This window comes from Paramisgurnus dabryanus, chromosome 6 (assembly GCF_030506205.2).
Source record: "Paramisgurnus dabryanus chromosome 6, PD_genome_1.1, whole genome shotgun sequence".
Classification (NCBI taxonomy): domain Eukaryota; kingdom Metazoa; phylum Chordata; class Actinopteri; order Cypriniformes; family Cobitidae; genus Paramisgurnus; species Paramisgurnus dabryanus.
In genome coordinates, this window is record NC_133342.1 from 20,532,370 (window position 1) to 20,555,801 (window position 23,432).

The 23,432-nt window shown below is 38.2% G+C and overlaps 1 protein-coding gene across 3 annotated transcripts; it reads left to right on the plus strand.

Moving 5' to 3' along the window:
- The first annotated feature begins 311 nt into the window (after positions 1-311).
- Positions 312-23,411, plus strand: ccdc18 (coiled-coil domain containing 18). Of its 3 annotated transcripts, none has more exons than XM_065275987.1 (28): positions 312-558; positions 698-819; positions 970-1,117; positions 1,272-1,421; positions 1,577-1,686; positions 2,613-2,741; positions 3,524-3,620; positions 3,738-3,859; positions 4,030-4,318; positions 4,783-4,870; positions 6,079-6,296; positions 6,961-7,071; positions 7,170-7,301; positions 7,383-7,517; positions 9,152-9,229; positions 9,383-9,499; positions 9,616-9,783; positions 12,896-13,038; positions 13,433-13,596; positions 13,831-14,044; positions 16,894-16,993; positions 17,071-17,187; positions 17,270-17,338; positions 19,887-20,027; positions 20,590-20,727; positions 20,836-21,048; positions 21,965-22,448; positions 23,276-23,411. In XM_065275987.1, the coding sequence occupies exons 2-28, from the start codon at positions 719-721 to the stop codon at positions 23,281-23,283; spliced, it is 3,984 nt and encodes a 1,327-aa protein (XP_065132059.1). In that variant the 5' UTR covers positions 312-558; positions 698-718; the 3' UTR covers positions 23,284-23,411. The 3 variants fall into 3 exon arrangements, with proteins under 3 accessions (XP_065132059.1, XP_065132060.1, XP_065132062.1); XM_065275988.1 differs by having other exon boundaries at positions 13,433-13,587; XM_065275990.1 differs by lacking the exons at positions 312-558; positions 970-1,117 and having other exon boundaries at positions 701-819.
- The last annotated feature ends 21 nt before the right edge of the window (positions 23,412-23,432 follow it).

The following is a 23,432-nucleotide window of genomic DNA, read 5'->3' on the forward strand; positions in this document are numbered from 1 at the left end:
GTAAAATCAACATCTGAATAAGATATTCCTTTTCTTTATCAAGTGTTTGATCATTGAAGTATATTAATATGTCCAGTCCAGTTAGCTGTAAAACAATGTTCAGTTTTTTCATAATAAATCTTTCCAATTCAACCCAAAACATCTTTGTGTGTATACAATGAAAAAATAAATGAAAAATGGTTTCCTTTTCACCTTGACAAAAACAAAACTACTTTTTTTATTCGCGCTATCTTTCGCGGCCCTCTGGCGTCATCATTACGTCACGACCGTTGCGGATGTTTTTCCTCTCAGCCAATCAGCAGACGTGACGATGGCAGCGCGTCTTGTTTAGATCTCAAAGTAGTGCATGCTAAGTTAAAGCTGCTGGAATCAAATGCTCTTGTTCATTTACGGAAAATACCACTGTGTGAGCAGTAATTTAGCAGAATTTAAGAGATATCGTGTTAAACAGCGAGGCCAGAAGCAGAGGAACGTTGATAAATGGGAGTAGACAGTAGTCGGCGACTCCTTGACAACCTGTTGATGCCTTCATGTTTTCAGATCATTCAGTCTAAGCAGGTATGATAACGCCTTATTATATATATAAACGAGGCTTTATTCGTTTTATTTATATTTCATAATGTAAAACATAAAAAATAAGGTTCATGTTATTACATTATGCAGTAGGGTATAAACAATTCGTCACCTTATTTTACAGGGTTTGTTTTAATTATTACAAATGTTCAAAGGCAACAGGGGGTTGGTAGAGGATGTAGTCTCCTTGAGAAATCAGCTGATGTTAACAGAACAGAATTTACAATCACTGGGGGAACAACTGAGGTAAGGCATTCATTCTCAATGGACTGGTTTTAAATTGGTTGTAACAGAAAACATGTGATAAGCCTTTAAAGTTCACCAAATGCATGAACCCTGTCACGTTGGTTGTTAGTACTAAGTTATGTTTATGGATCTTGTTGATGCATGTTTCAGTCAGTCAGGAAATTACAGAAATTGTGAGGATCATAACAGGAGCGTAGCACACGAGTTCCCTGGTCGTCTTACTCTAGAGGATCTTCAGAATCCAGGAAGAACAACAGAGCAGAGGGAATGTGTTTGTAAATCCACCTGTGACTGCATGGTAATAAACTGTGTGATTAAGAGAAAATCATTTGCAGCAGACAGATGTCAAGTTCATTATTTGATGATTCAGGGTTGTATTAGCCCTTATAATCATCAATGCGTGTTTTTTTTCACATTTAAGATTAAGATACTGTTTTTGTGTTTGTCCACAGCCAGAGGGAGACATGGAGACGGAGACATCTGTGCTCAGGAGGAAACTCAGCTCCATCAGACAAGAGAATGCATCTCTGGTCATGGAGAACAGGCAGCTCAACAGTGATCTTGAGGCTGCTCAGCTTGAGTTAGCCAGCTCAAGGTCCAAGGTAATAGCTGTTTATTTTGTTAGCATGCTGACAAATAAATGCACATTGAATTTTTGGTTTAAGCAATCAAAAAGTTCTTTCAATTCTGATTAATTTTATTAAGTAGATATTGAATATTACTTTGGCAACACTGTCTCAGCTAATATTTGCTATAGATCCGTGTTTTAGGATCTACTGTGGGAGCCAGGACCTCCAGTGTGTCCCTTATGAATGAGCAGATTCTCAGTTTGGAGGCAGACCTGGACGCTCAAACAAAAGCTTTGGAGTGGGTGTTTCTCGCTTTACACCATTAAAGGGACACTTCACTTTTTTTGAAAATATGCTCAGTTTCCAGATCCCCTGGAGTTAAAAAGTTAGATTTTTACCGTTTTAAAATCCATTAAGCCGATCTCTGAGTCTGGCAGTACCACTTTAAGCATAGCTTAGCATAATCCATTGAATCTGATTAGACCATTAGCATTGCGCTCAAAAATGGCCAAAGAGTTTCAATATTTTTCCTATTTAAAACTTAACTCTTCTTGACTTGACACTTTTGTAGTGTAAACGCACATGTGGTTGAATGTGTTCGATCAGCCACACAGACTGACTTCTCTCCGCCCATTTATCTAATCTGAGGTACTGAACACAATGTTTTACGTCTTTTCTGACTTCTGGCGCGAACACACAGTGTACAGCGCTATTTTTAGCCTTTCATAGATAAAACTAAAGCGGCAGATCTCCGCGTAGTTTCATTTTGCAAGCGTGTGAAAGTTGTGCGATCTTATTTCATCAACTGCACTCTAACATATACATGAACAAAATACTGTGCAGCATGTTTACTTACAACCCAAGCAGTGGACTCTGACATAATATTAGTTTGCGTCCATAAACTCGTCATTACTCCCGCTTGCTTTTGAATGACAGCAGAGATACTCGCCCACCGTCTCACAGACCACCCCCTTAAAGTATTCAGGACAGAAGCGGTCGAAAGTGGATAAAAGAGACAGATTTAAATACCAGGTGTAAACGTGATGTGTGTCTCTCTTGTCCACTTGTGATCAGATCAACGAAAACACATCTTAATACCAACAGCCCCTAAGGAAGCTTGGAAATGAGACTATTTTTCAACCAAGTGTAGTGCTCCTTTAATACCTCCTGAAAGAAGGAATTTTTATGACATGAATATTGATCAGTCTGCTCTTGTTTTTTTAGGGCTGCCGAACAGAGGCTGGAAGAAAGTGACCAGATAGTGATGCAGAGTAACAGACTGGTGGAAAAACTTAGAGATGAGCTTAGAGTAGTTAAAGCTGAGCTAGCTGAAAGAACACGTCTGGGTAAACGGTACGGCATGAATTATACTAATCAATACTTGACAAAAGGAGGAATGATCACTTTAAAGTCGCCATTAAAATGAAGTAGCGTTTGTATTATTTTTACTGTGGTAACTATCCGAGTAAAATGGCTTCTGAAATGAGACACGGTAAGGGCTGGACTTGAATTCATTAATCAAGAACTGATTGGATCGTTTGACGTTGGGTCATGTTTAGGGTGACCATTCGTGCCAGTTCCGCCGGACACGTCCCGAACGGATTTGGTCAACCGCATACGCCACTAAGGTTTAATATTTCGGGTTCAATTTCAGAAAAGCAACCGTTACATTTCAAGGTAAGAATGAAACTACAATGATTGTATGTTTTAAAATAAATAAATCTTAATTTTCTAATTGATTTTAACTGAAATGTGAGAACCTCAATGACGTATGCGGTCGAGCAACGCGACTTCTGGAGAACGCACCTGAAATCTTGTTTGGGACGTGTCCGGCAGAACTGGCACGAATGGCCACCATAGACATGTTGCTGCTATCTTTATACGGATCCCGCCCATCTGCCATACCATATGACCGGAAGTAAAGAAAGATTGTTTCGAGGAAGGGAGGAGATTTGCGTTTTTGATTTAGGATTATGAGGGGACATGCATTTTTTTTTAAATGATGAAGCTCATAGATAAGCCAAAAAGTAAAAAAATTTACTTTTTTTCTTTAAGCAGGAATGAACTCTGATACCTGAAACCTCACAACTACTTTGGATTACAACTTACAATAAAAAAATTTTTTTATTTGAAAGGGCGGAGCAGCAGAGAAACCAAGCACTTCGAAACGCAGAGCAGCTTACAGTTACATTTAAGGACTACAAGGAAAATGTTTCTGAAAAGTTACGGGAGGTAATATGTCTCTTATTGATGAAGAAAAAATTTCTCAAATGCCTTAAAAGACAAAAAGAGCTGCTGTATTAAATGTTATTCATATTTCTGGTTGTCTGTGAAATGTGTTTGTTGAAGGTGATTGAGAGTGAGAATCAGCTGAAGGTCAGTCTGGTGCAGTGTGACAAAGAGAGAGAGGAGCTGGAGAGAAAGTATGCAGATTTGGAGAGAGAGAAGGAGGGTCTACGTCACAAAATCAGGTAGGGCAGCATCCCAAATATTTTTGAACTTTAAGTTTGAGTTATAATGGTCATTCTTCAACAATGCTCTCAATTTTAAAACATGCATAACTACTAGTAATGAGTCCTATCAGTGAGAGTTTAACTTCCTGATGTTATGTGCAACTGACGTTTCTGCTCTCTGTGATCAGTGAACTAAAGGAGGTTCACGGCCGAACAGAGTCTCTCTCTGCTGAGCGTGTGCATCTGCAGTCTCAGGTACAGCAGCTCTCAGATCAGTTGAAACAGCTGCATAAGGAGCTGGCTGACAAGGAGACGCAGCTACAAGAGGCGGCGAGTCTGAGGAGAGAAAACGAGGACCTGCGTCTCCTCACAGCCTGTCAAGAGCAAAGGGTGGCTCAGGCTCACAGAGAGAAAGAGCTGGACAGAACTGAGCTAACCAGCCTGGAGAGCATACTGGACTTATTACATCTGAGAGAGGTGCTGAAATACAAACACACTTTCGTACACATCCTTTAATGGACACAAATCTCCTTAAGGTGCACCAAGTCATTTTTTACCCAAAGTTTTGGGTAAATAAATAAATAATGTTTTTGGCAAATGTTAATGTCTGCAAATATATATATATATATATATATAGAGCCTTGAAACTTATCAGTGGATTTATTTTGCACAAGATAGGTCAGTCTCTTATAGTGACTTCCATGTTTAAAATCATTTGACAAACTTGCACAAACTTCAATTTATGTTGCACACCAGTCAACCTGAGTTCTCCAGAGTATTTCTGGTGGCTAGGAAGAAAGTATTTCTCTTATATCAGTTGTTAAGCAAGGTAAGTAACAGCTAGCCAAAAGAAATGCTTGATGCACCTTAGGCTATAAAAGTGATCATACACTGTTTAAGTCAGTATATATTTAATGACTTCGGAATGACTTGTGTTTCAGAACCGGGATAGTGCACTGTGTGTGAACCCTTGTTTGCTGCCCTCACTGTCTTACACCAGCACCACTGAATCTTTAACAAGAAAGTCTGGTCAGTGTTTACTCTTATCTTATCTTATTAATGCCCCATCCAATAGACCAATTTCGTGTTTGCAAACAGAGATGACGTTTTTTGTGGGCGGAGCCAAACTGGTTGCAGAAAGTGACTGCTCCGCAGTAGGCTTGTGAAGTGTTTTAGCATTAAAACGTGATTTTTATGGATCCGGTGTTCTGTCGAAGTCTGATTCCTTTATGTTTCCCTTTCATGCAATGTTTCTTATAGCGTTTTAATCACGTTACGTTTATTTAGATAAGATAGATAAAAAGTTTAAATGGCTTGGCTGCTGATATGCATGTATGTAATGTATATGTATTGTTCTTTTTTGCTAAATCAAATATTTTTACAGTCTGAATCGCTAAAGTACATGTAAAAGCAATACTATCATGTATTATATATAATAGCGTTTATTAAATATTTCATAATTTTCCTGTTTTCTATTATTTCTTCCTTAATAAATTATAATTGTAACGTGATAAAAACGCTATAAGAAACACATGGAGGGAACAGACTTCGACAGAACACCTGACATCTTCTCTACTTATTTTCTATTCTAATTATTAAAAGATTTCCAGATGATTTCCTTGCTCCATTTTGTCTGTAGGGCTTATTTTAATCATAAACACCTACGTTTATCTTCAAATGATGTCTTTGACGATGGTATTCTATTAAAATGAAAGCCATCCTTTTGGCATTCTTATTCTGACACTTAACAGCACAACCGGACATTTTCCAGTGAGTTATCTTGCTCTTTTCACTCGTGTCTAATTCATTTCCACTGTTTTTCTGCAACCGCATTGCGCGCGCAACTTGCAGTGACGTAACTGTGACGTCTACTCTAAATTGGTCTATACCTCATTATCTTATTAGTACCCCATCTAGACAGTAAAACTCATTATTGAGACTGCCAGGTGTCCTTTATTAGGGTGTACTCACATTATGTGAACCGTACCGAACCCAAGTACGGTTTGTTTGGCTAGTGTTCGTATGCAGAGGTTGTATCAGGTACGGTTCACTTTGATTGTGGGGTGGCGCATGTGCGCCAGAATGCGAAACTTCAGCTGTCACTGTAAAACATCCTGATATGCGCAGCACAAATACACCCGAGATTACAGAGGTGTGTTTGACATGTGTCGAGCCCCTGCGTTAGTCCGACGTCGAGACCCAATCTCTCATCTCTAATCTCTCACATGTTCATTTAGGTGAGCGGTATCAGAAGCTTTTAGCGGTGTTCCAGATGACTGAACGGGAGAAGACACGGCAGGCCAGCGCTGCTCAGAGTCTTCAGGAGAGACTGACCCGGGCCCAGGAGGAGATTTCCTCCCTGCAGGGCTCTATCACAGAGAGATCCTCTCACTACCAGCAGCTTCATAACCAGCTACTGGACAAGGCCACTCAATCCACATCCTTAGAGAAAGAGGTGAGAGTGCCATTAAATCCACAAACTGCAGTTAGAAAATACAAAGTGTCTCTTTGTGAACTCTTGTTCAATCTCTGCAAAAATGTACATTTAAAGGTCTCGTTCTTTCTGTGTTTTTGAAGCTTTGATTGTGTTTACAGTTTGCAATATAACATGTGTTCATGTTTCACGTGTAAAAAAAACGCAATATTTTTCACATAATTTACTTATCTTTATTCTGCTATTTTCACTGTCCTAAAAACAGGCTGATGTCTTCCTTGTTCTATGAAGTCCCTCCTTCAACAAATACGTATTGAGTTTTGATTGTGTAGTTTGTTTAGTGTGTTGTGATTTGATAGCAGCTTTGCTTGCCGTTAGCTTAGCTGGCGACTGACGTATTCCTGTGGGCGGAGTTTAGTCAAAAAACTGTTCTACTGATGTCATTAAAGCAGAAAATAGAGGGCTGTAGTTCAAACTGGTCGTAAACTTGCCCGGCAGTGAACTTTGAGCTTTATCATGTACAGGTATTATTTATGCTATTATAGCATTACACACTAACTAGGGTTTTAAAAAATGGATCAGAAAGAACGTGACCTTTAAGTTCCTTCATGCCCTGTAGTATTTTTACATTCAGGCATGTTGTTGGAAACATGTTACAACTTGTCAATCAAAATTGTGTTATTAGCTAAAAAAGAAGAGCTCGCGTGTTGCTGTGCTGGAGAAACAACTACAGGAGAAGAGTGCAGCTTATTCCCAGGTGGCAATAAAGACCAGCCAACTTGAACAAGATCTCATGGTGACATATGTATATATATATGTACATGCACATACAATATCATTTTAAACAGTAACAAACCTTTAAATGTTAATTCTTCTTTACTCATGGTAAATAAGGAAAAGGCCAGCAGCATTCAGCACTACCAGTCAGTTTTGAGCAAGAAGCAGAAGGAATATCAGCAGGCTATAGAGAAATCCAAGATTTCCCAATCACACAAATGCAAGGAACTGGAGGACAAAATAGAGGTGGTAAGTGTGCAGATTGTTTATGGATAACATTATGCTTGTTCAGAGATCTTAGAACCCTAATAAGACTCTATGTATTTCCAGCTAAAGTTGTCTCTGGCTCAGAAAGAAACTCAAATTGAGGAACTTCGAGAAAATATGTCTGAGCTTCTACGTGAGAAGCAGGAGTCACAGCAGAAATTTGCTCTTCTGCAGACAACTATAGAGCAACTCACTGAGGTGAGATCTAATCTTTTATAAATATATGTTTATATACACAGTACTGTGCAGAAGTCTTGTTGTTTTAGAAGTTTTAATGTCCATCCGTATTTATTTTACAATCTATTTTATTAAGATACAAACTGAAAATACAAGAAATGTTTACAAAAAATAAAAAAATTCAGGACTAAATGTCCTCTTTAGGCATTGTCAGTGTTTAGTGTGACCTCTCTTGGCACTAAAAACATCTTGAGCATTTTTGAGGAGAATGGTGTAAAAAGAATAATTAGGATTTTCTTTAAAATTACAAATTAGGATTTAATTTTATTTAGGTTTTAGAGATCCTACAGTTTCCTGCTATTGCTCAAGTGGAAGGGGAGTTTACCCTAAAAACTTGACACATCAGTTTACATTTTTATACAGTTTTTAATACTACATTCGCATTTCCTGTATTTTCTGGATGTATTGCATTAAAGAGACTTAGAAACAATTTTATATGATCACTATAACATTGCAAAAACAACTAATCTAATTCTGGCATGTTGCCACTTCTAAAATGCGATTAAGACTTTTGCACAGTACTGTTCATTGCTATATATAATATATCTATAAAGAGCTCAGATTAAATTACAAAAATCATAATTGTCGATTTTTCATCTTATTTGTAAATGTGATGATTATTGTCAATTAGTAGGTTTTACATTGAAGTTTTGAAATTTTCTGTGACGTAGCTGCATGGTAAATTCTAAACATCCCAAACTAAATAATATAATGTAAATAACAAATAATTATTAGAGGTATGTTGTTAGTAAAAATTCCAAAACAAATGGCTAAAGGACACGTCAACTTATCAATTTTAAAAAATCTGTTTGGTGCAAAAACATACTGCCGAAAAGTGCAGAAATGAGCACAAATGGACAGCTGTAATTGAGGCTTTTGGTGAATGTAATTGTTGCACCCATAATTGTAATCCTGATTAGTTTTTCGGGTTTATTGTGCACTGCAGCCTAGCTCAGATGCAAAACCCTCTATGTGCGTCTGACATGTTAGCAGTTTAGCAGTTTTTATCAAGCTCTTAATCTTATGTTTAGGTTCAGTAATTTCACTTAAATGGCAATGAAAATGTCATTAATCAGTAATTGAAGTGACTTATTTTCACAAATGTCACTTTAGACATTTCATTGGTATTTAACAAATTTTACCGTCTTTTGTTGCAAAACCCTCTACATACAAAAAAGTACATACAAAAAATCTCCACTTCTAAAAAAAAGTCTCCAGTCACTCTTTACTGTCCTTTCTGAAGAAAGGTAAAAGGCTCAAAAATTTATTCAATATACTGTGTTCATCCAATTCGTCTTCCATGCCCTTAGAGGACATAGGGTTTTAACGTGCCGTTTAATGCATTCTGCTTAAAAACTGTATTTCTGAATGACCTGAGGCTGGGATTAAGTGGATTTGAAGCGCAAGTATTTGACAAATGTATAGTATATACCGAGAGCATTGGTCAATATCATAATCTCATTTTTTGTGGAGGTGACGTTTAGCAGCTTTTTCATCTGAGCTCTATATAAATGTGACATCATTCATGCCACTGATTTTTTTTATCTCATTGCTAACTGTTAAATAGAAAATGTATTGTTCTGTGTCTTGGACAGGATTTCACAGCCAAATCTAAATGCTGTGAGGACACACTTAGAGATTTTGAAGAGCAGGCCACTAACTCTGCATCAAAGGTGAGACCAGTAAACCTTTTTGGGACTATTTTAAACTCTCCTGATCTAATGTCCTGCAATACATTTATGGAAATCAAACTCATGGCATTGCTAGTGGCATTGCCTCAACAGTTGAACTACGGGAACAAGTCACACTTACTGAACCTCTTTTAGGTGAGGAGCCTGCAGACAGAACTGTCCTCCTGTAAAGAGGAGCTGAGTCGTTACCTCCTGCAGATGAAGGAGGTAAAGAAAAATCATGAGCAAGAAATGGAGGGGAAAAACTTTCAGGTCAGTCAACAACACGGTGCCTGGATAACACTTCCTGTTTTCCTGTTAAGCATTGTTTGAATGGCAATATGTAACTCTCATTTGTTAATGTATTACCAAGTAATTGTTTTATATAGCTCTCAGAGCTGCAGGAAGGGCTGAGGAGGAAATGTCTGGATTATCAGAACTCCAGTGAGGAGAACCTGCAACTACAAAACTCCATCCAGAACCAGAACACCATGCTGCAGGAAAGTACGTCACGTATCGCACAGCTCGAGGAAAGTCAGTGTCAGCTGCAGAGCCAGGTACTATACTGCAAATGAAATGAGGCCACAAGTTTGCTTTCAACATCTCGCTTCTGATATTCACATTTAAGGAGCCAATCACACCAAACGCGTTTAAAACGTTTGGAGACGCAATGCCTTATTTGGTTACTTAAAAAAAAGAGTAGTGTGACGTGGCTTTTTATATTGCTAGGCTACAACAAGCTAGCTGTCCTGTCAATCAAACATTGAATCGTGAGCGCTCTTTTGCTGTTAACTGTCATATTAGCAGAAACTTTAAAAAGAGGACGCTTGTTCTGACCTTGATCGAGGGTAGAGGTGCACAAACACGCAGGAGAGAGTGAGTGCAGTCCGGTTGTTTCAAGCAACTGTAAACTTCCCTCATCACAACGAAAAGCCGTCTTTCTCCTCATTCGATTGGACAATGGAAAGACGCAAATGACGTTGGTCGCTTTTCCGCTCTAAGCGCTCCTTCAAAAACGCGTTGTGCAGCAGGTGGCAAAAAACACAAGGCGTTCAGCGCGCATAACGCTCACTGCCCATAGAAAATAATTCAAACAAAGTGCCTGCAACTGTCATAAATGCGTTTGGTGTGATTGGGCCCTTATTCATTTAGAAGACACTTTTATCCAAAACAACTTACAATTAAAGGATTAGTCCATTTTCTTAAAAAAAATCAAGATAATTTACTCACCATCATGTCATCCAAATTGTTGATGTCTTTCTTTGTTCAGTCGAGAAGAAATTATGTTTTTTGAGGAAAACATTCCAGGATTTTTCTCATTTTAATGGACTTTAATGTATCCCAACACTTAACTTAACACTTACGAGGCATAAGGGTCTTATCTAGCGAAACGATTGCCATTTTTGACAAGAAAAATAAAAAATATGCACTTTTAAACCACAACTTCTCGTCTATCTCCGGTCCTGTGATGCGCCAGCGCAACCTCATGCAATACGTCATCACGTCAAGAGGTCACGGATGATGCATGCGAAACTACGCCCCAATGTTTACAAGTATGGAGAAAGAGGTTGTGTTGTATGTCAAATGATTAAATGTGCATTTCATATATGTAACACGTGACCTTTCTACGTCACTACGCAATTACGTAAGGTCGCGCTGGCGCATCACAGGACCGGAGATAGACGAGAAGTTGTTGTTTAAAAGTGCATACTTTTTATTTTTCTTGTCAAAAATGACAATGGTTTCATTAGATAAGACGCTTATGCCTCGTTTGGGATCGTTTTGAGTCCTTTGAAACTCTGTCGAAAAAAACTGTTATGTGTTGAGTTAAGTGTTAAGTGTTGGGGTCCATTAAAGTCCATTAAAATGAGAAGAATCCTGGAATGTTTCCTCAAAAAACATAATTTCTTCTTGACTGAACAAAGAAAGACATCAACATTTTGGATGACATGGTGGTGAGTAAATTATCTGGATTTTTGTTTAAGAAAATTGACTAATCCTTTAAGGGAGCATTTAGCCTTAATTGAGCTTTATGTAGTTTTTTTACTGTACTAAATAAAAAAAGTATATATTTAGGAAACATGCTGAGTTCACGTATATGTTTATCTGGGAAACAGTGCTGTAGCCAGCTTTTTTCTTTTTGAAATTGGCCTTCTGTTTTTGTTTTGCCACTGACTATATATGCAATGGTGTATTACGACAGCTCGGTATGGTTGCTTAAATGAGACCGCATTGGCCCATAAATGTGACCTCCGGTGGACGCAACCTCCAACGTGAGCCACAGATTGAGTTACAAAAATCCACACAAGCGTATTTGTACAAAACATTTTAAAAGTGTAAAAATGAGCAGATAAACGTATGCTTTCCATCGTCAGTTGTGCTCCTGTATGTGTCTGGCAACCCGAGAGGGGGCAGAAAAATGCTGTTTCCAATATTTTGAATTTAAACTGTGGTACCAAGTTCAACCGCTAGAAGTCAATGTTACATACAGCTCCTTTAACCCTGTAGAACCCAAGAACCCTTTTATTAACAGCAATTAATCCAGGGTTAAAAGCCAACAAAGCATGCAAAGCTATGTCTAAAAGTAGTATTTGGGGATTAAGAGATTAGGGATTGGGTAGAAGAGAACAGCATAGACATCATATATATTTTTAATTTGAATATTTGATTAGTCATCACATCAAACATAAAGTGCTTTCCGGTCTGATCAGTTTGCATTTTTCTTTGTCATCAACCAGATCAATGTGACTGTTAAATGACGCCCAACAACAACAACAGCTGATAAATGAACAACAGTGTCATTCATGTGTGTGAAGATATATACTTATATAGCTATACCTAAGGGTTCTTCTGCTCCAGCTCAAAACATACAAGCCCTAAAGAAGTTTCTCAGCTGTAAACCTAAAATACTTTGCAAATATTTCTGTACAAAAAGGCTATAGTGTCATAAATCATGGATGTTATAGAGACTTCCCCATTACAAACACATTTCTTTCTGTTTTTAAAAATCCAGGACAATTAGCTTTAAGTTATAGGCCGGGTATGACCCATTACACTAGGTCAGAAAATTGTCATATTTTAATGGCTATATAGCATTGAACAGTCCTCTCCCCTCTCATGGTGCACTATAAAAATTCCTTGTTGCACTTAAACAACTTAAATTAATAAACACAATGTGTTTGTGGCGTCATGTGAACCATGTGCATCACGTGTTTTGTCAAAATAAGTGCCTGCTGCATATGCGTCAAAACCGTTTATGATAAAAGAGACGCTCACGTTCACAAAATAAACGCAAGACACTCCCTTAACATTAAACTTTGATTTTGCATGAAATTAAGCGAGTATCTGGCAAACGCGAGTGTCTATTTTATCATACATCCTTTAGACGCATCTGCAGCAGGCACTTATTTTGACCTGACACGTGATGCACATGGGATCGCTCAACTCGCAGAACACATATTTTGAAATTACCAACCACACACATGACGTGCTACATACATGTTGTGACAAACTTCGCATCGAGCGCCCTCGAAAAAGAAGTCACCGGCTGCCACTGCTTACTAGTCAAAAAAGTAAAAAAAAAACTTGTTAATTAAAGTTGTTTAAACTTAAAAATGTAAGTGCAACAAGGTTTTTTTACAGTGTGATAACTACTACTGATCACCACAGGTGTCCCAGTTGGAACAAGAATTGGAAAAGGAGCGTACTGCCTTGTCTCAGGCCCTGAGGAGAAGGGAGGAAGAGGTGAAGGAGGCCACCCAAGAGGTCCAGAAGAAGGAAAGACAAGCTGCTGAGCTCTCTGGATCTATAACGTGAGCATTTAGTCCTTTTTTTACTTACCAGATTCTTTCAAAATGGACATTGTGAACATCTCAGAAATGAGTACAACAGATGTAGGACATGTGTCCTGTCCTGAGGGTGTCTATTGAGAAGATCTCATGACTGTTCTGTGGCTTCAGTGCTGTTATTTGTTTTCATAGCCACTCCTGCCCCACTCATTTACTATATATACTGCTAACAGTGCATAGTCATGTTCGTATTAAGAAAGGGTAAACAGCACTTCAATTACTTTCTGTTCAGCAAAAGCCAGCACTAGTAAGATATCTTATATAACTTATCATATGGCTTTCTAATGCCAATCCCTTGTCACTGGTTATCATTTTGAGTCAACATTTGCAGGCTGATATTGGCACTGTGTGTTTTCAGGCAGCTGAGCTCAGAGATGAGTAAGTGTCGAGTGGAGCTGTCAGACATGGACCTGGAGCTGTTACGTCTGAGAAGAGACAGCAACGCTAAAGCCTCTCAGCTCAATCAGATGGAGGAGACGCTCAAGGAGACCAAAGGCCAGCTGGATAAGAAAAGTGAGATGGGTATGCAGTACTGTATTTCCTATAAACAGAGGAAATAAACTGGGGTCCATCTCGATTAGCAATATATAAGCATTATGTTTGAAAAACACTTAAATGTTGCAGGTTTGAATCCCACAAGGAGGTGTCCATAAACAACCACCCTTAAACAAGTCTATTACATTTTTCTCTCTTCTGGTTATCTGCCATGATCTCAGTGTTATGACAGCAGTAACAGTTGTTTTATTGTCCTCTCAGTCATCGACCTTGAAGAGAAGCTCCACCGCACCGAGATGGATAGGCGAAACTCACTACAGCGGGCACAGCTACTAGAGGGACAGTTGCAGGAGGTGCGTGGAGAGCTGGCAGACACGCTGGATCACCTGCAGGAGCTGAGAGACGTGCTGCAGAGGACGCAGCTGACCTCAGATCAGCGGCAAGCGGCAATTGATAAACTGTCCGCTGATCTCAGGTGAGCCACTCTTCCTCTTCGCCTCGACTGCTGAAAGAAATGACAGCAGTCTGCCCTTCTTTGGAAAGAAAGCATTTTTCAAAGTCCTGTGGCACTTATGAGTAAACCTAATCTGCGTTTTGTTGCTCATATGCCTCTAAGAGGCTGTTTACACTTGGCATTAACATGCGTTTTCGTCGATCGGATCACAAGTGGACGACGTTAATGCCAGGTGTAAACAGTGTTCAAAACGCTTTGAACGCGTCCACTTTCGACCACTTTCAACCACATCCAGAGGTAGTCGAAACCACTTTCGATCGGATCGCTTTGGAGCTGCGGAACGCAATGTGGTTGAATGTGTTCGAACAGCCACACGCGATCGCCTTCTCTCCGCCCATTTATCTAATCTGAGGTATTAAACACAAGTTTTTTTGACTTCTGGCGTGAACATACGGTGAACAGCGCTATTTTTAGCCTTTCATTGATAAAACTACTGCGGGTGTTCTCCGTAGTTTCGTTTTGAAAGCGTGAAAGTTGTGCGATCCTATTTCATCAATTGCGCTGAAAATTCAGAGAAAGCTCCAACAGATAAACGTACAAAACACTGTGCAGCATGTATACTTGCTAAACAAGCAGTGGACTCCGACATAATATTAGTTTGCGTCCATATAAACTCATAATTACTCCCGCTCGCGTTTGAATGACAGCAGAGAGACTCGCACACCGTCTCACGGACCGTCCCCTCACAGTATTCAGGACAGAAGTGGTCGAAAGTGGACAAAAGAGACGGATTTAAACACCACGTGTAAACGTAATGTGTCTCTCTCGTCCACTTGTGATCCGATCGATGAAAACACATCTTAATACCAAGTGTAAACAGCCCATAAAATGGTTGTTATAGGATCTCTAAACGTCTCTGAGCACAAGGTTTTGTGTTTGTTTTAGGTGGGTAGGTAAAGATGTCATCAGTGGTCAAACCAAACGTGTGGCCACATGTACATAAGGTTTTGTTTAATGTTCATTGTTACATCCTGTTTTGGTTACTAATTTATAAATTGTGCATCTCTCTCTCTCTCTCTGCAGAGACGTGCGCTGTTACTTTTGTTTTTCCTTTTCTCAAACGTATCCTCTTTGGATATAAAAATACAAGCCATACTTTGGTGATCTGTTATTTTATATGTTTATTTTGGGTGAAAATTACTAATATGCTTTTACCATTCTGGATTATGTACCATAATTTTTTTTACAAATGTACTGTTTTTACTGTATTTTTGAGGTTTAATGCATCCAATTCATGAGATTATACTTGTGTGTAATCTAGTATTTATATATGAAATCTTATAACACATAAAAGCATTGTCTGTAACTATGTTATGGTTGTTTACATGCATACCCAATCATTAACATATCAACATGAGGGAGAAGCCCAAAATGTGTCTGGCAAAGACCACAATCTGGCTGAGCCAAGCCGTAGTTAAATGTTTATCCAAAAAAAGAAACAGTCATGTTAATTTCACCACATAAATATTGATATTGTGAAAAGACTCCACAGTTACCCAATCTTCATTTGTTTAAAAACTCATGCACAATGAGTAAAGGAAAATCACCAGTGACTTTGACATATAATCTCTTTCTTACAAAACAAGGTATGAAGAACTCTGATGCAAAAAACCCTAAACGCCACCTTTATCAAAAATGAGATTACCGAATGCCCTGGGCATGTATGTACAAATACTTTCACTTCAAATCTGCTTAATCCCGGCCTTTGGCCATTCAGAAATACAGTTTTACCTTTTGAATTCTGCCATTATTCATTTGTAATGTTTCTAGTTGCATCTTTAGTTAATTTGCTACTTTACTATGTGTTGTCCCATAAAGTGGATTATTTTGCCAAAAAAGCTTGTACAGTATGCAGGGTTTTCCAGTGAAAGACAGACAAATTATTTTTTAACATTTCACTTACTGACAATTTTTTTTTAACTAGCATTAAAGTGAAATTACTGAACCTAAACATAAGAGTCTGATTAAAAAATGCTCATTTACAAGAAAACATGTTAGAGGCACTTAGATGGTTTTGCATCTGAACTCCTCATATAAGAAACAAGAGATCAAATGTATTCTGCCCCCAAAATTAATAAGTTTCTCCTCTTATAATGTGTTTTTAGATATGCTAAACACAAGACTGAAAGCGTTTGTATGAGAGCATTGTGTGTTCTTAGTCACATTGCAGCTTGTGACATCAGCAATGGTTTGCGGCGATTGTGACTTTATCAGTTAACTCCCTTGCACAATGTGTTACAGGCAGTGTTTTGCACCCCACAAATGACTACAAAGCCGAACAAGTACCTTTACAATACTTAAACATTAAATGCTAGTTTTGATGATAAACAAAACCTAAAAAAAATGCACAGGAGATGTTGTATATCCGTGTGTTTGGCAATGTTACATAACCGATCATCCGTATAGGAAGTGTGCAATTTCTGTGCTGTAACAATGACCGGTGTCTTGCCCCACACTCAAAACATTGGTCGAGATAATATTGCGGTGTTGTGCTAAATGGTATGCAAACAAATCTAAGTGTTGAAAGCACAACAGAGAAACACTTTCCTGAGAAATCAACCCAAAATGGCTTGCTTATAGTTAAGGCCATCATTAAAACTCACAGGGCCCAGAGCAAAATATTTATGGGTTGGTGTCCTCTCAACTGGGCACAAACCGTAGGTTATACCAGAGCCTGTTTAGTGATGATGAGTGCTCATCTAAGTATCCAGCAAAACATTTTGTTTGTCATGCTGTACAATTAACACTATTATGTTCATGTATATTTATCAAGTAAATGATCTTAATATCTGTCGTGTGTGATTTTATAGAGAGAGACAGAGAGAGCTGGAGGAGAGGAACCATGAGGTGTTGGATTTGGACTCCGCTCTGAAAGAGAGACAGGGGGAGCTACAGCAGAGAGCACAGCTGGTACCACACACACAAACAGAGATTTTTATCAATACCTTACTGTACATCGTCTATAAAACACTATTTTCTTTCTTGAGCTGGGGCAACTCGATGTGGTCATTAAGGAACACAAACTGGAGATGGAGAGGAAGGTTGAGTATCTACAGGAAGCTCTGGAGAAAAGCCAGAAAGATATGAGAGAGAAAGACCAAAAGGTAAGTCATTGAGCATACATGCTAACAAAAAGGGGTTTTATTGGAGAAATGAAGTGATGAGGAGACATTGTGTTCGGTTCAGGTGCAGTTCTTGACGGAGAGGTTGGAGATGCTGAAATCCCAGCTGCAGGTTAAGGAGGAGCTGGAGAAGGTACCGTATGACACATACTTAATTAATGTGCAAATAAAGGGAGGGTAGATTTGTTTTACTATGTGAAAGAGTGTTAGGATGAATCTCACAAAACCTGTCAGACACCACAGAAGAATGAAATCACATTCTCATTACTGTTATGTAAATATGATGATTAAAATAATCACTAATTATAGTATTATAATTATTTAAACCCAACGTGAAAATAAGTGGGCCACTGTGTTGGCCCATTCTTGTTTTTGTGCATATAGTCATATGATTGAAGTAAAATTGAAAGCTTATCATTACAAATAATAGCAACTCTTTATCAATTGTTCAATTCGGGAACTAAAGACAGTACCAAGTTGTGTAACAATAAATTTCACATAGAAAGGACAGTGTTGGAGGTTTTGATTTCCTCTTATTTTATCACTGATGCCCGTTCTGAAGCTTACATGTGTTTTGAAAGAAATCCACTGCATAGTAGAGCTGGCGAAAAAAATTGTCTGCGATTCTAATGCGTGTCTCATCAGTAAAGCCGGTTCGGTGATTAGTACTAAACCGCTATCACCTGCTTTCAGATGGAGCAGCATTTACTACACGAGCATTCACTGCATAGATGTGACATCAAAAATTGATTTAGTATCTAACAAATAATGACTGTATGGCAAAAATAGGGTTATTTATTTATTTATTTATTTAAACTTAAAATAGTAAACTTAGCAAAACTTTAGAATAACACAACTACTATGGCATAAATGTTCAGACCAAAATAACTTTTTTTATGTTATTTCATCATAAGTATAAGTCACCATTTTCTTGGAGTTTGCAGAAATGTACTGTATTTTCCAGACTATAAGTCACACTTTTTGTCATAGTTTGGCGGGTCCTGGAACTTGAAGTCAAGTGCGACTTGTACGTCGAAATTAGGGATGCATAACGATTAATCGCGATTAATCTATAGCAGAATAAAAGTTTTTGTTTACATCATATATGTGTGTGAACTGTGTATAAAAAATTTGTATAGATAAATGCACACACATGCATGTATATATTTAAGAAATGTTTACATGCATATATACATTTGTATATTAATGTATAATTTATATTATATATAAATATAAATACTTAATATGTAAATATATATGTTTCTTAAAATTATACATGCATGTGTGCATATTTATATATACATAATTATTATACACAGTTCACACACATATATAATGTAAACAAAAACTTTTATTCTGCTAAAGATTAATCGCGATTAATCGATATGCATCCCTAGTCGAAATTATTTCATATGAACCAAGAGAAACTATTATCGCCGCGAGAGTCAGCTCTACGCTGCTCCTGTATTTATGTAATTCAATGGATTCAGTGATGCAGAATGACTTTGTGACCTTTTTGAACTTGATTTGGTTTGTCGTGTTAGTTTAGCCTATTCAGCCTCTCAGGTATGTTCTGTATGCTTTTGTGTATCGTGTAAATTACTGTTTATGTTACTTTAACATGTATGGACACCTATTCACCCTGCTGTGCTGTGCTATTGTTTAGTTGAATAACTTGCCTTTCAAGATTAAATGTCTGTTCTTCAGCTTGGATTTTGGAAATCATTTTCTAAGTAAGCATAATGTATAGTCCAGTGCGACTTATATATTTTTATAGATTTATAGTCTGGAAAATACGGTGCTCTTGGCATTTTATCAAGCAGCTTCTTGAGGTCTCACCTTGAGATATTTTTTAATCAGTATTGAAAGAATTTCCATCTGTAAGATTGCATTATCTGCATTTTCTTCATTATTTTGTCCAAGTCATCCATGTCAATAATTTGCATTTTTTTAATGAAAAAAATTCATATGTTGGCAGAATTATATTTTGTCTACAAAACTAATTTCTAACATTTAAGCATACACCTTTACACCTTTAAGATTTTTAAAATTATGAGAAACATCTCAATCAAGTGTTGTAAAACTTTCAAATGGTGTTGTGTGTATATCAGTGGCGGCTCGTGGCTGCTCATTGGAGCCACGCTAATTCAAAATAAATGTTCGGAATGTCGTGTGTTGCTTGCGTTTTCAAAATATGTGTTTGTTGTGTCATGTGAACCATGTGCATCATGTGTTTTGTCAAAATAAGTGCCTGGTCTACATGCGTCAAAACCGTTTATGATAAAGAGACGCTCACGTTCACAAAATACACGCAAGACACTCCCTTAACAGTAAACTCTGATTATGCATGAGATTATGCATCTTTTTTTATCATAAACCCTTTAGATGCATCTGCAGCAGGCATTTATTTTGACAAAACACGTGATGCACACAGGATCTCTCGACAAGCAGAACACATATTTTAAAAGAGGGACCACACACATGACGGGCTACATACATGTTGTGAAGAATTTGCATCGAGCACCCTCAAAAAAATAAGTCACCAGCCGCCATTGGTGTGTGTATATATATATATATATATATATATATATATATATATATATATATATATATATATATATATATATATATATATATATATATATATATATATAGTTGAGATAAATAATATTGTGTGTCAGGGTGCTTTTGAGCATGGGCATCAGCTGCGTGTGTATCGAGAGCAGCTCCAGAAGACGGTGCAGGAGCTTCAAGAAGCACGCACACGCTGTGATGCTCTGAACAGACAACTAGATGATGTCACCCAGCAAGCATGTCAAAAGGTAAGAAATACATCTGCCCTTAAAAACTGTTGGACAAACCTTTTTTAATTACCTTACAACTTATAAAAGCACAACTGTGAATGATCCAGCACATCAGAACTATCAGATCCACAGGCCAGATCCAAACGTCACATCAGCTCTGAAAAGTGCATTACTTTCGTTGATGACAGACCAGTTTTTTTTTTTTTAGAGTTTACCACAAAATGAGTCACTCATTTAATCTTAGAAGTGTATAATTAAATCAGCTAGTCTTCTGCAGTAAAGTGTCCTTTGATTCATATTTATAAAGCACACATGGCTGCTAAAAGCGAGTAACCAAATCATATTTTATCAGATTTTGAAGTCAAATGAGTTTTTTAAACGAGAGATTCACCAGTTTTGAATCTGTTTATCTGGACATGGAAAATATTAAAGCTTTTGGCAAGCTACTTTTTTAGAAGAGGGAGTTTCTGTAAGGATTTTAAAATAACCAAGAAACACTTGCGGTCTGACACCTGAAGTCTTTACAGCATTGTTCTTTCAGTTATTAATGGACCTTCATTTGGTTGTTGTGTTTCTTTAGGAGAATGAAGTTGATCAGCTGCGAGAAGAGATGGCTGGGCTAGAGAAGCGTTCGGCACAGGCTGAGGTCAGACTTCAGGCTACTGTTACAGCCCTTCAGCACGAACTTGGGCAACAGAGAGATGAACACCACAAAGAGGTACTGATTCACTCGTCCAATGAAACAGGAAGTCTCTTCACTCCCATAGGACAAACTCCTGTCTCCAGCCACAGAAACTCAATGTCTATCCCTCGCTCTGCTTCATAGCTTTCAGCACTGCAGCAGACGCGTGGGCAGCTGCTCAAGGTCTCGGATCAGATCTCCAGCAGCCTGCGGAACTCTCAGGAGCAGCTGGCGCAGCGACTGCAGCAGGCCCGGGATCAGCTCGAAGAAGCCAGAGCTACGTCTGCTCGCCTACACGAAGAGCTTCACAGCAAAGAGCAGCTCCTGCAAAGTGCAAATGAAACCCTGCTTATCAAGGTACCGCACTCAATGGATGGTGCAATCTAATACTAACCAAAAGAAACATAACCCAGTTATTGTGATACTTAAAAAATGTGTTACAGTTTTTTTCGATTGCTAAACGACAGTGGGCACAACTGGAGCTACATGTGCAAAACTCTAACTACAGTCTGCACTACCAAAAGTCACCTGAGCACCACTCTTAACATATGGCTCAAAACAGCTCCGTGCAGCCAAACACTAAACACAACCCTCACTGAGATAACACACACTGTCACTCACAACACACTGAGAGGAAAAACACTAACATCAAACACCAATACACAAAATACTAACTTTTTATCTTCACAGTTTTAACAATTTCAGTGATGTCACACCAAGTAATGTTTTCTTTAAAGAATGATTTATTTATTGATTTATCACAATATTTTTTTTAGAACATCATAATTTTTTAGGGTAAATGAAAATTAGCAGTTTGCTTCAGTTGTCTGTAGTAATTTACGGAATTACAGTAATGAGAAAAAAGGTAGAAACTTAAAGTACATGAAAGGTAATATTATATATAAATGAAATATATATATGAAATTGGAATTTATATTTATATGAAATTGCAATCAGCAGTGTTTGAAAGGCACAATGCTGAAATCAATTGTGTTTTGAATGTGTGATTCACAGTTTTGACAGCAGTGTGTTAGCATTTGAACAAAGTGCTGTAAATCCACAGTGTTGTGCAGGTTGTGATTAAAGTCATGGAATAAGTGTGTAAAGTTTTGAAAACTGTGTTCAAGCAATGAAAAACGAACTAGAGTTTGGTCCACATGAACTGCTGCTGTGCAGACTGTAGTTAGAGTTTTGCACATGTGACTCCAGTTGTGCCCACTGGCGTTTAGCAATCGAAAAAAACTGTAATTTTTGGGTCATGTCTGTTCTGTAGGAGTCAGAGCTCACCCGTCTCCAGGCCAAGCTTTCCAGCCTCGAAAGGGCCACAGAACTTCATAACATCACACTTCGTCACAAACCCAGCACTCCTCCCCTTCACTCACCTCCTCTCAAAGACTCTATTCTTCACCCCTCTTTGCCCACCTCCCAAAAAAGCTCTTCTGCACGTTCCAGCCTCTCCTCTTGGCACAACGCCTTCTCGGACACCTCTCTAGAGCTTTCGGACAGTTTGAAAGCCAGTGTGCAGGCAGCGCTGCTGCCACCCCCATCCCCAGACCAGGCTTGGCAGGGTCTGAGCACACACGAGACCACATCTACCACAGACATGTCCTTTAATCCGCTCACGTACATGCTGGACCGTGAAGAGGAACTGGAAGAACCAGACCTGGAGAGTCTCTCAGGTATGCTGAGGTTTGTTAACCAGACGCTGGCCCTTCAAGAGCAGCAGTCCCTCTGTGACACCAGCATCAACAAAACAGGCAAGTAACTGCAGTAAATGTTTTTGGTTTAATTTCCACATTAGAATGAATGTTTATTTTAATTTAGTTTATTTTAATTGCTCATACTCTGTGTTAAATGGACGCTTCCCTAGAGTTAAACATTGAATTTTTACTATTTTGGAATCCATTCAGTTAATCTCCGGATCTGGCAGTACCACTTTTAGCATAGCTTAGCATAATCCATTGAATCTGATTAGACCATTAGCATCCCGCTCAAAAATAACAAAAAAAAAACTTGACTCTTCTGTAGTTACATCGTGTACTAAGACCAACAGAAAATTAAAAGTCCCGATTTTCTAGGCCGATATGGCTAGGAACTATACTCTCATTCTGCCGTAATAATCAAGGACTTTGCTGCGTAACATGGCTGCAGCAGGCGTAGTGATATTACACAGCGCCTGAAAATAGTCCCATTGGTAATTTTCAATAGCAAGGGACTTGGTTCTCGTTTTTTTTTTTTTGAGCGATGCTAATGGTCTAATCAGATTCAATGGATTATGCTAAGCTATGCTAAAAGTGCTACCGCCAGACCTGGAGATCGGCTGAATTGGATTCCAAAACGGTAAACATCAAATGTTTAACTCTAGTGGAGCTGGAAAATGAGCAATTTTCAAAAAAAGTGGAGTGTCCCTTTAAGGATTTGAAGCTAAACCAATTATTTAACTTTTTTGTGTGGCTTGTTGAACAGGGGCGTGCTATTACAGTACCTCTGTAAGCAGAAACAAACAAAATCCCACAGAATTAAATGACTTGTCACTCATGTTTTTCAGAAAATGTAAAAAAAATATATTTTCTTGTCCTTACAGGAACGTAATGAATGAAGTTGCAGCTGTGCTGAGGATGTTTCCTAACAGATCAAGATTTCATTTTCACGTCACTGAAAAACTACACAAGTTTAGCATGCAGTTTTATATGTTTTGACCTGTTTGTCTCACTGTTTAGGTACACAACACAAACCCCTAT